Source organism: Lampetra fluviatilis, chromosome 58, assembly GCF_964198595.1.
Source record: "Lampetra fluviatilis chromosome 58, kcLamFluv1.1, whole genome shotgun sequence".
In the NCBI taxonomy this organism is placed as follows: domain Eukaryota; kingdom Metazoa; phylum Chordata; class Hyperoartia; order Petromyzontiformes; family Petromyzontidae; genus Lampetra; species Lampetra fluviatilis.
In genome coordinates this window covers 4,568,411-4,581,913 of record NC_136332.1, presented here as the reverse complement: position 1 = coordinate 4,581,913, position 13,503 = coordinate 4,568,411, and the positions used below count along the sequence as shown (strand labels likewise).

Here is a 13,503-nt window from a genome sequence, read left to right as displayed (position 1 = left end):
TCAGCAGCAATATCATCATCATCAGACAATCATAGACTCACACACACATCGTCAGCATCAGCAGCATCAATATCATCATCATCAGCCAATCATAGACTCACACACACATCATCATCATCATCAGCAGCAATATCATCATCATCATCAGCCAATCATAGACTCACACACACATCATCATCATCAGCAGCAATATCATCATCATCATCATCAGCCAATCATAGACTCACACACACATCATCATCATCAGCAGCACCTCCGATTCGCATGGTTGGCTACGTACGGTGCGAAAGAAGTTCAACATACGTACATACAGCAGCAGCAGCATCAGTCAATCACACACACACAAATGCACACACACACATCAAGGCCGTAATTATAAGATATATTTTGGAAACACATCCCCCCCCAATATTCAAATATGCTCAAAAATGTCCAACCCCAATATATTGCTATAAAATAGATTCATGTTTATGTGATTGTGGTTATGGTTGTATTTTATTGTATTAATCCCTAATCTCTGCCAGTACATACAATGAAACGAGAAAAGATAAAAAAAGAAATCAACAGAGCAATGTAATACAAAACACTATTAGACATTATTGTAAAAAAAAATAAAAAGTCCATCCTATGTGTTAGTGCATTTTTTTAATATTTTAGGCAGGAAATTATTTTCAAATTTAGATTTTTTTTTCTGGGGGGGGGGTGGTCTTTGTGTTTTTTTACTTTTACACGCTTTTATACTGGTAGGAACCTCCTGGTTACACCAGCCCACAGGGGATTATTGTGTCCGTCCGTCATGCAGGGAAGGGCTGGGTAGGGAGGGTGGGGCTGGGTGGGGAGGGGAGGGTGGGGAGGGTGGGGAGGGGCTGGGTGGGGAGGGTGGGACTGGGTGGGGAGGGTGAGGAGGGGCTGGGTGGGGAGGGTGGGGCTGGGTGGGGGGTGGGAGGGGTGGGGAGGGTGGGGAGGGTGGGGCTGGGTGGGGAGGGTGGGGAGGGTGGGACTGGATGGGGAGGGGAGGGTGGGGAGGGTGGGGAGGGGAGGGTGGGGAGGGTGGGGAGGGGCTGGGTGGGGGGGTGGGAGGGGTGGGGAGGGGCTGGGTGGGGAGGGTGGGGCTGGGTGGGGAGGGTGGGGTGGGGCTGGGTGGGGAGGGGCTGGTCACCCCGTGGTGCCCTTATAAAACTCAACGTTTAACCTACTCACGCCGGCTTGTGCCCGCCCTCACAGTCGGGCATATTTGCGGAATACACCACGCCGCCGTTGACCCTGCAGGCCATTGACCGAGCAACCCAACGTTCCTACCAGCTCCCTCCGCAGGACAATGTGTTTTAACTCAACTCTGTCTGTTGTTGTATCCTCAAATCTTGTAACTCAATTTTAAGCCACTTCCATCCCAATGTGGCATCGACTGCGAACTTGGTATGCTTATGTCATACTGATGACAATACTATATTACCTTCTTGGTTCTTTCTGTAAAGTCACGTAGAGAAGACAGGCAGAGTCTGACTCTGTCTTCTCGACAGACCTGTTCTCCACCTGAGGACGGCTGCTTGCGTTGTGGCCGAAACGTCGTGAGAATTATTTTATTGTGTTTTATTTTTATTATTTTATTGCTTCCCTTCTACGTGACTTTACCGAAAGAACCAAGAAGATGAATCCCTGCAGTCACGAAAGCTTTAAATCGAAAGACTATATTTCTTTTTTCTATCTTATGTTTCGGCTTGGGTCTAATTGTCCACGCTCAACTCACGTTGGCTGTAATTGGCCACGGCCCCCTTACGTCGTGGCAAACTTCGGGGCCACTTCCTGGAGTCGTGGAGTTCTGCCATTACTAGTAGGGTACATTTCATTAAAGGGTGTTTAAAAAAATATTTTTTTCAAATATTACTCATTTCATTTGTCTTCTTGGTTCTTTCGGTAAAGTCACGTAGAAGGGAAGTAATAAAATAATAAAAATAAAACATAATAAAATAAAATAATTCTCACGACGTTTCGGCTACAAGGCAAGCAGCCGTCTTCAGGTGAAGAATGAGACACTGCCAAGCTAGGAGCTTATATATAAGCTGGGTTGGAGGTGGAAGAAGAAGAGCGCCTTAACAAAAAGAATGTGCATATCAAGAGGAATTTAGCATATTCATGGGAAATGCGTAGGAGGTGGGCGGGGGGGGTTTCAAAGTCATATTATGCCCATGCATTATGCAGGATCCCTGCAGTCACGAAAGCTTTAAATCGAAATTTAAATCGAAATTCATTTTATTTGCTGACAGGAGTTGGACCGGGAGCTGAAACTGAAGATGACTCACACTGCTGGACTCGTCGTGAAAATACTGCAAAGTCGATGCAGTGAACAGGTAGCAGACTAACACTGCCCATAGACTAACACTGCCCATAGACTAACACTGCCCATAGACTAACACTGCCCATAGACTAACACTGCCCATAGACTCAACACTGCCCATAGACTCAACACTGCCCATAGAGTAACACTGCCCATAGACTAACACTGCCCATAGACTAACACTGCCCATAGACTAACACTGCCCATAGACTAACACTGCCCATAGACTCAACACTGCCCATAGACTCAACACTGCCCATAGACTAACACTGCCCATAGACTAACACTGCCCGTAGACTAACACTGCCCATAGACTAACACTGCCCATATACTAACACTGCCCATAGACTAACACTGCCCATAGACTAACACTGCCCATAGACTAACACTGCCCATAGACTAACACTGCCCATAGACTAACACTGCCCATAGACTAACACTGCCCATAGACTCAACACTGCCCATAGACTCAACACTGCCCATAGACTAACACTGCCCATAGACTAACACTGCCCATAGACTAACACTGCCCATAGACTAACACTGCCCATAGACTAACACTGCCCATAGACTCAACACTGCCCATAGACTCAACACTGCCCATAGACTAACACTGCCCATAGACTAACACTGCCCGTAGACTAACACTGCCCGTAGACTAACACTGCCCATATACTAACACTGCCCATAGACTAACACTGCCCATAGACTCAACACTGCCCATATACTAACACTGCCCATAGACTAACACTGCCCATAGACTAACACTGCCCATAGACTAACACTGCCCATAGACTCAACACTGCCCATAGACTCAACACTGCCCATAGACTAACACTGCCCATAGACTAACACTGCCCGTAGACTAACACTGCCCGTAGACTAACACTGCCCATATACTAACACTGCCCATAGACTAACACTGCCCATAGACTCAACACTGCCCATATACTAACACTGCCCATAGACTAACACTGCCCATAGACTAACACTGCCCATAGACTAACACTGCCCATAGACTAACACTGCCCATAGACTAACACTGCCCATAGACTAAACACTGCCCATAGACTAACACTGCCCATAGACTAACACTGCCCATAGACTAACACTGCCCATAGACTAACACTGCCCATAGACTAACACTGCCCATAGACTCAACACTGCCCATAGACTAACACTGCCCATAGACTAACACTGCCCATAGACTAACACTGCCCTTAGACTAACACTGCCCTTAGACTAACACTGCCCGTAGACTCAACACTGCCCATAGACTCAACACTGCCCATAGACTAACACTGCCCTTAGACTAACACTGCCCATAGACTCAACACTGCCCATAGACTAACACTGCCCATAGACTCAACACTGCCCATAGACTAACACTGCCCATAGACTAACACTGCCCATAGACTAACACTGCCCATAGACTAACACTGCCCATAGACTAACACTGCCCATAGACTCAACACTGCCCATAGACTAACACTGCCCATAGACTAACACTGCCCATAGACTAACACTGCCCTTAGACTAACACTGCCCTTAGACTAACACTGCCCGTAGACTCAACACTGCCCATAGACTCAACACTGCCCATAGACTAACACTGCCCTTAGACTAACACTGCCCATAGACTCAACACTGCCCATAGACTAACACTGCCCATAGACTCAACACTGCCCATAGACTAACACTGCCCATAGACTAACACTGCCCATAGACTAACACTGCCCATAGACTCAACACTGCCCATAGACTAACACTGCCCATAGACTAACACTGCCCATAGACTAACACTGCCCATAGACTCAACACTGCCCATAGACTAACACTGCCCATAGACTAACACTGCCCATAGACTAACACTGCCCATAGACTAACACTGCCCATAGACTAACACTGCCCATAGACTAACACTGCCCATAGACTAACACTGCCCATAGACTAACACTGCCCATAGACTAACACTGCCCATAGACTAACACTGCCCTTAGACTAACACTGCCCATAGACTAACACCTGCCCATAGACTAACACTGCCCATAGACTAACACTGCCCATAGACTAACACTGCCCTTAGACTAACACTGCCCATAGACTAACACTGCCCATAGACTAACACTGCCCATAGACTAACACCTGCCCATAGACTAACACTGCCCATAGACTAACACTGCCCATAGACTAACACTGCCCTTAGACTAACACTGCCCATAGACTAACACTGCCCTTAGACTAACACTGCCCTTAGACTAACACTGCCCATAGACTAACACTGCCCATAGACTAACACTGCCCATAGATTCAAGACTGCCCATAGACTCAACACTGCCCATAGACTAACACTGCCCATAGATTCAAGACTGCCCATAGACTAACACTGCCCATAGACTAACACTGCCCATAGACTAACACTGCCCATAGATTCAAGACTGCCCATAGACTAACACTGCCCATAGACTAACACTGCCCATAGACTCAGCACTGCCCATAGACTCAGCACTGCCCATAGACTCAACACTGCCCATAGACTCAACACTGCCCATAGACTCAACACTGCCCATAGACTCAACACTGCCCATAGACTCAACACTGCCCATAGACTAACACTGCCCATAGACTAACACTGCCCATAGACTAACACTGCCCATAGACTAACACTGCCCATAGACTCAGCACTGCCCATAGACTCAACACTGCCCATAGACTCAACACTGCCCATAGACTCAACACTGCCCATAGACTAACACTGCCCATAGACTAACACTGCCCATAGACTCAACACTGCCCATAGACTCAACACTGCCCATAGACTCAACACTGCCCATAGACTCAACACTGCCCATAGACTCAACACTGCCCATAGACTAACACTGCCCATAGACTAACACTGCCCATAGACTAACACTGCCCATAGACTAACACTGCCCATAGACTCAACACTGCCCATAGACTAACACTGCCCATAGACTCAACACTGCCCATAGACTCAACACTGCCCATAGACTAACACTGCCCATAGACTCAACACTGCCCATAGACTCAACACTGCCCATAGACTAACACTGCCCATAGACTCAACACTGCCCATAGACTCAACACTGCCCATAGACTCAACACTGCCCATAGACTAACACTGCCCATAGACTCAACACTGCCCATAGACTCAACACTGCCCATAGACTCAACACTGCCCATAGACTCAACACTGCCCATAGACTAACACTGCCCATAGACTAACACTGCCCATAGACTAACACTGCCCATAGACTAACACTGCCCATAGACTCAACACTGCCCATAGACTAACACTGCCCATAGACTAACACTGCCCATAGACTAACACTGCCCATAGACTCAACACTGCCCATAGACTCAACACTGCCCATAGACTCAACACTGCCCATAGACTCAACACTGCCCATAGACTCAACACTGCCCATAGACTCAACACTGCCCATAGACTCAACACTGCCCATAGACTCAACACTGCCCATAGACTCAACACTGCACCATAGACTCAACACTGCACCATAGACTCAACACTGCCCATAGACTCAACACTGCCCATAGACTCAACACTGCCCATAGACTCAACACTGCCCATAGACTCAACACTGCCCATAGACTCAACACTGCCCATAGACTCAACACTGCCCATAGACTCAACACTGCCCATAGACTCAACACTGCCCATAGACTCAACACTGCCCATAGACTCAACACTGCCCATAGACTCAACACTGCCCATAGACTCAACACTGCCCATAGACTCAACACTGCCCATAGACTCAACACTGCCCGTAGACTAACACTGCCCGTAGACTAACACTGCCCGTAGACTAACACTGCCCTTAGACTAACACTGCCCATAGACTAACACTGCCCATAGACTAACACTGCCCGTAGACTAACACTGCCCATAGACTCAACACTACCCATAGACTCAACACTGCCCATAGACTCAACACTACCCATAGACTCAACACTGCCCATAGACTCAACACTACCCATAGACTCAACACTGCCCATAGACTCAACACTACCCATAGACTCAACACTGCCCATAGACTCAACACTACCCATAGACTCAACACTGCCCATAGACTCAACACTACCCATAGACTCAACACTGCCCATAGGTGTGTGAGTAAGTAGGTGAGTGAGTGGGTAGGTGAGTGAGTTTGTAGGTGAGTGAGTTGGTAGGTGAATGAGAGGGTAGGTGTGTGAGTAGGTAGGTGAGTGAGTGGGTAGGTGAGTGGGTGGGTAGGTTAGTGAGTGAGTGGGTAGGTGAGTGAGTGGTTGGTAGGTGAGTGAGTGGGTAGGTGAGTGAGTGGGTAGGTGAGCGAGTGGGTAGGTGAGTGAGTGGGTGAGTGAGTGGGTGGGTGAGTGAGTAGTAGGTGAGTGAGTGGGTAGGTGAGTGAGTAAGTGGGTGGGTGGGTAGGTGAGTAAGTAGATGAGTGATTGGGTAGGTGAGTGAGTGGGTAAGCGAGTGAGTGAGTGAGTAGGTGAGTGAGTGGGTGAGTAGTTGAGTGAGTGAGTAGATGAGTGAGTGGGTAGGTGAGTGAGTGGGTAGGTGAGTGATTGGGTAGATGAGTGGGTAGGTGAGTGAGTGGGTAGGTGAGTGAGTGGGTGGGTAGGTGAGTGAGTGGGTGGGTAGGTGAGTGAGTGAATAGGTGAGTGAGTGGGTAGGTGATTGAGTGGGTAGGTGAGTGAGTGAGTGGGTAGGTGAGTGAGTGGGTAGGTGAGTGAGTGGGTAGGTGAGTGAGTGGGTAGGTGAGTGAGTAGGTGAGTGAGTGGGTAGGTGAGTGGGTAGGTGAGTGGGTAGGTGAGTGGGTAGGTGAGTGGGTAGGTGAGTGAGTGGGTGAGTGAGTGGGTAGGTGGGTGAGTGAGTGGGTAGGTGAGTGAGTGGGTGAGTGAGTAGGTGAATGGGTGAGTGGGTAGGTGAGTGAGTGAGTGGGTGGGAGAGTGGGTGAGTGAGTAGGTGAGTGAGTGAGTGGGTAGGTGAGTGAGTGAGTGGGTAGGTGAATGAGTGGGTAGGTGAGTGAATGAGTGAGTAGGTGAGTGAGTGGGTGAGTGAGTAGGTGAGTGAGTAGGTGAATGAGTGAGTGGGTAGGTGAGTGGGTGAGTGGGTGAGTGAGTAGGTGAATGAGTGAGTGGGTAGGTGAGTGGGTGAGTGAGTGAGTGGGTGAGTGAGTGAGTAGGTGAGTGAGTGAGTGAGTGGGTAGGTGAGTGGGTGAGTGGGTAGTTGAGTGAGTGGGTAGGTGAGTGAGTGGGTGAGTGAGTGGGTAGGTGAGTGGGTGAGTGGGTAGGTGAGTGACTGTGTAGGTGAGTGAGTGGGTAGGTGAGTGAGTGGGTAGGTGAGTGAGTGAGTGAGTGGGTGGGTGAGTGACTGAGTGGGTGAGTGAGTGAGTAGGTGAGTGAGTAGGTGAGTGGGTGAGTGAGTAGGTGAGTAAGTGAGTGAGTGACTGAGTGGGTGAGTGAGTGCATAGGTGAGTGAGTGGGTAGGTGAGTGGGTGAGTGAGTAGGTGAGTAAGTGAGTGAGTGGGTAGATGAGTGAGTGGGTGGGTGAGTGACTGAGTGGGTGATTGAGTGAGTGAGTAGGTGAGTGAGTTGGTGAGTGGGTGAGTGAGTAGGTAAGTAAGTGAGTGAGTGACTGAGTGGGTGAGTGAGTGAGTAGGTGAGTGAGTGGGTAGGTGAGTGAGTGGGTAGGTGAGTGAATGAGTGAGTGGGTAGGTGAGTGAGTGGGTGAGTGAGTGAGTAGGTGATTGAGTGAGTAGGTGAGTGAGTGAGTGGGTAGGTGAGTGGGTAGGTGAGTGAGTGGGTGGGTGAGTGAGTGAGTGAGTGGGTGGGAGAGTGGGTGAATGAGTAGGTGAGTGAGTGAGTGGGTAGGTGAGTGAGTGAGTGGGTAGGTGAGTGAGTAGGTGAGTGAGTGAGTGGGTAGGTGAGTGAGTGAATGGGTGAGAGAGTGGGTGAGTGAGTGGGTGAGTGAGTGAGTGAGTGGGTAGGTGAGTGAGTTGCGCTCCCCCGTGTCCCCCCAGAAGTCGACCCTCCAGAGGAGGTCGTTTGGGAGTCTCGCCCTCAAGTGCTTCTACGACCACGGGAGACAACTCCTCGTGGTGGAGGTGCTCAACGTCGCCCTTCCCGGCGGAGACGGTAGTCGTCCACTTCACCCCGCGTCCACCACCCTGAGTCACCCACTTTGAGTCACCCACTTTGAGTCACCCACCCAGCGTCACCCACCCTGGGTCACCCACCCGGAGTCACTCACCCGGAGTCACTCACCCGGAGTCACCCACCCGGAGTCACCCACCCTGAGTCACCCACCCTGAGTCACCCACCCTGAGTCACCCACCTGGAGTCACCCACCCGGAGTAACTCACCCGGAGTCACCCACCCAGCGTCACCCACCCTGAGTCACCCACCCCGAGTCACCCACCCCGAGTCACCCACCCCGAGTCACCCACCCAGCGTCACCCACCCTGAGTCACCCACCCAGCGTCACCCACCCTGAGTCACCCACCCAGCGTCACCCACCCAGCGTCACCCACCCTGAGTCACCCACCCCGAGTCACCCACCCCGAGTCACCCACCCCGAGTCACCCTCCCAGCGTCCACCCACCCTGAGTCACCCACCCTGAGTCACCCACCCCGAGTCACCCACCCTGAGTCACCCTCCCAGCGTCCACCCACCCTGAGTCACCCACCCTGAGTCACCCACCCCGAGTCCCCCACCCTGAGACACCCACCCAGTCACCCACCCTGAGTCACCCTCCCTGAGTCACCCACCCTGAGTCACCCACCCTGAGACACCCACCCTGAGTCACCCACCGAGTCACCCACCCTGAGTCACCCTCCCTGAGTCACCCACCCTGAGTCACCCACCCTGAGTCACCCACCCTGAGTCACCCTCCCTGAGTCACCCACCCTGAGTCACCCTCCCTGAGTCACCCACCCTGAGTCACCCTCCCAGCGTCACCCACCCAGCGACCACCCACCCTGAGTCACCCACCCTGAGTCACCCACCCAGCGTCACCCAGCCTGAGTCACCCACCCTGAGTCACCCACCCTGAGTCACCCACCCTGAGTCACCCACCCTGAGTCACCCACCCTGAGTCACCCACCCTTAGTCACCCACCCTGAGTCACCCACCCTGAGTCACCCACCCTGAGTCACCCACCCTGAGTCACCCACCCTGAGTCACACACCCTGAGTCACCCACCCTGAGTCACCCACCCTGAGTCACCCTCCCTGAGTCACACACCCTGAGTCACCCACCCTGAGTCACCCACCCAGTGTCACCCACCCTGAGTCACCCACCCAGCGTCACCCACCCAGCGTCACCCACCCTGAGTCACCCACCCAGCGTCCACCCACCCTGAGTCACCCACCCCGAGTCACCCACCCTGAGTCACCCACCCTGAGTCACCCACCCAGTCACCCACCCTGAGTCACCCTCCCTGAGTCACCCACCCTGAGTCACCCACCCTGAGTCACCCACCCTGAGTCGACCCACCCAGTCACCCACCCAGCGTCACCCACCCAGCGTCATCCACCCTGAGTCACCCACCCAGCGTCCACCCACCCTGAGTCACCCACCCTGAGTCACCCACCCCGAGTCACCCACCCTGAGTCACCCACCCAGTCACCCACCCTGAGTCACCCACCCTGAGTCACCCACCGAGTCACCCACCCTGAGTCACCCACCCTGAGTCACCCACCCTGAGTCACCCTCCCTGAGTCACCCTCCCTGAGTCACCCACCCTGAGTCACCCACCCTGAGTCACCCTCCCTGAGTCACCCACCCTGAGTCACCCTCCCAGCGTCACCCACCCAGCGACCACCCACCCTGAGTCACCCACCCTGAGTCACCCACCCTGAGTCACCCATCCTGAGTCACCCACCCTGAGTCACCCACCCTGAGTCACCCACCCTGAGTCACCCACCCTGCATCACCCACCCCGAGTCACCCACCCCGAGTCACCCACCGAGTCACCCACCCTGAGTCACCCACCCTGAGTCACCCACCCTGCATCACCCACCCTGAGTCACCCACCCTGCGTCACCCACCCCGAGTCACCCACCCTGAGTCACCCACCCTGAGTCACCCACCCTGAGTCACCCACCGAGTCACCCACCTTGAGTCACCCACCCTGAGTCACCCACCCTGAGTCACCCACCCTGAGTCACCCACCCAGCGTCACCCACCCTGAGTCACCCACCCTGAGTCACCCACCCTGAGTCACCCACCCTGAGTCACCCACCCTGAGTCACCCACTCTGAGTCACCCACCCTGAGTCACCCACCCTGAGTCACACACCCTTAGTCACCCACCCTGAGTCACCCACCCAGCGTCACCCACCCAGCGTCACCCACCCTGAGTCACCCACCCCGAGTCACCCACCCCGAGTCACCCACCCCGAGTCACCCTCCCAGCGTCCACCCACCCTGAGTCACCCACCCTGAGTCACCCACCCCGAGTCACCCACCCTGAGTCACCCTCCCAGCGTCCACCCACCCTGAGTCACCCACCCTGAGTCACCCACCCCGAGTCCCCCACCCTGAGACACCCACCCAGTCACCCACCCTGAGTCACCCTCCCTGAGTCACCCACCCTGAGTCACCCACCCTGAGACACCCACCGAGTCACCCACCCTGAGTCACCCTCCCTGAGTCACCCACCCTGAGTCACCCACCCTGAGTCACCCACCCTGAGTCACCCTCCCTGAGTCACCCACCCTGAGTCACCCTCCCTGAGTCACCCACCCTGAGTCACCCTCCCAGCGTCACCCACCCAGCGACCACCCACCCTGAGTCACCCACCCTGAGTCACCCACCCAGCGTCACCCAGCCTGAGTCACCCACCCTGAGTCACCCTCCCTGAGTCACCCACCCTGAGTCACCCACCCTGAGTCACCCACCCTTAGTCACCCACCCTGAGTCACCCACCCTGAGTCACCCACCCTGAGTCACCCACCCTGAGTCACACACCCTGAGTCACACACCCTGAGTCACCCACCCTGAGTCACCCTCCCTGAGTCACACACCCTGAGTCACCCACCCTGAGTCACCCACCCAGTGTCACCCACCCTGAGTCACCCACCCAGCGTCACCCACCCAGCGTCACCCACCCAGCGTCCACCCACCCTGAGTCACCCACCCCGAGTCACCCACCCTGAGTCACCCACCCTGAGTCACCCACCCAGTCACCCACCCTGAGTCACCCTCCCTGAGTCACCCACCCTGAGTCACCCACCCTGAGTCACCCACCCAGTCACCCACCCAGCGTCACCCACCCAGCGTCACCCACCCTGAGTCACCCACCCAGCGTCCACCCACCCTGAGTCACCCACCCTGAGTCACCCACCCCGAGTCACCCACCCTGAGTCACCCACCCAGTCACCCACCCTGAGTCACCCACCCTGAGTCACCCACCGAGTCACCCACCCTGAGTCACCCACCCTGAGTCACCCACCCTGAGTCACCCTCCCTGAGTCACCCTCCCTGAGTCACCCACCCTGAGTCACCCACCCTGAGTCACCCACCCTGAGTCACCCACCCTGAGTCACCCTCCCTGAGTCACCCACCCTGAGTCACCCTCCCTGAGTCACCCACCCTGAGTCACCCTCCCAGCGTCACCCACCCAGCGACCACCCACCCTGAGTCACCCACCCTGAGTCACCCACCCTGAGTCACCCATCCTGAGTCACCCACCCTGAGTCACCCACCCTGAGTCACCCACCCTGAGTCACCCACCCTGCATCACCCACCCCGAGTCACCCACCCTGAGTCACCCACCGAGTCACCCACCCTGAGTCACCCACCCTGAGTCACCCACCCTGCATCACCCACCCTGAGTCACCCACCCTGCGTCACCCACCCCGAGTCACCCACCCTGAGTCACCCACCCTGAGTCACCCACCCTGAGTCACCCTCCCTGAGTCACCCTCCCTGAGTCACCCACCCTGAGTCACCCACCCTGAGTCACCCACCCTGAGTCACCCACCCTGAGTCACCCACCCTGAGTCACCCACCCTGAGTCACCCACCCTGAGTCACACACCCTGAGTCACCCACCCTGAGTCACCCTCCCTGAGTCACACACCCTGAGTCACCCACCCTGAGTCACCCACCCAGTGTCACCCACCCTGAGTCACCCACCCAGCGTCACCCACCCAGCGTCACCCACCCTGAGTCACCCACCCAGCGTCCACCCACCCTGAGTCACCCACCCCGAGTCACCCACCCTGAGTCACCCACCCTGAGTCACCCACCCTGAGTCACCCACCCTGCATCACCCACCCCGAGTCACCCACCCTGAGTCACCCACCGAGTCACCCACCCTGAGTCACCCACCCTGAGTCACCCACCCTGCATCACCCACCCTGAGTCACCCACCCTGCGTCACCCACCCCGAGTCACCCACCCTGAGTCACCCACCCTGAGTCACCCACCCTGAGTCACCCACCCTGAGTCACCCACCCTGAGTCACCCACCCTGAGTCACCCACCCTGAGTCACACACCCTTAGTCACCCACCCTGAGTCACCCACCCTGAGTCACCCACCCTGAGTCACCCACCCTGAGCCACCCACCCTGAGTCACCCACCCTGAGTCACCCACCCTGAGTCACCCACCCCGAGTCACCCACCCTGAGTCCACCCACCCTGAGTCCACCCACCCTGAGTCCACCCACCCTGAGTCACCCACCCTGAGTCACCCACCTTGAGTCACCCACTCTGAGTCACCCACTCTGAGTCACCCACTCTGATTCACCCACCCTGAGTCACCCACCGAGTCACCCACCCTGAGGCAGCCGTGGTCTTTGCTTTGCGCCGTGTGCCGTGCAGACAAGGGGCAGATCCGGCCGATCGTGAAGATCCGTCTCCTGCCTCGCTCCACGTTTGGAGACGTCAAGGCCAGGAGCACACGGGCCGGGGAGAGGGGGACACACGTCCTGGTGGACGAGACGCTCAGCTTGTGAGTCGCACACACACAGAGAGACAGACACACACACAGAGAGAGAGAGAGACACAGAGAGACAGACACACTCACAGGGACAGGGACACACACACACAGAGAGACACACACAGACACACACACACAGACACACACACAAAGACAGACACACACAGGCACACACACAGAGACACACACACACAGA

The 13,503-nt window shown here is 55.1% G+C and overlaps 1 protein-coding gene across 1 annotated transcript in view; it reads left to right on the top strand.

The window, feature by feature from the left end:
• Nucleotides 1-13,388, top strand: part of LOC144950520 (BAI1-associated protein 3-like) — a 100,275-nt gene extending 86,887 nt beyond the window's left edge. Inside the window, exons 27-29 of the mRNA XM_078880658.1 lie at nucleotides 2,265-2,348; nucleotides 8,383-8,497; nucleotides 13,190-13,388. Of these exons, the coding sequence (XP_078736784.1) occupies nucleotides 2,265-2,348; nucleotides 8,383-8,497; nucleotides 13,190-13,323 (333 nt within the window). The 3' untranslated portion in view covers nucleotides 13,324-13,388. The remainder of the gene's footprint in view (nucleotides 1-2,264; nucleotides 2,349-8,382; nucleotides 8,498-13,189) is intronic.
• Nucleotides 13,389-13,503: the final 115 nt, after the last annotated feature.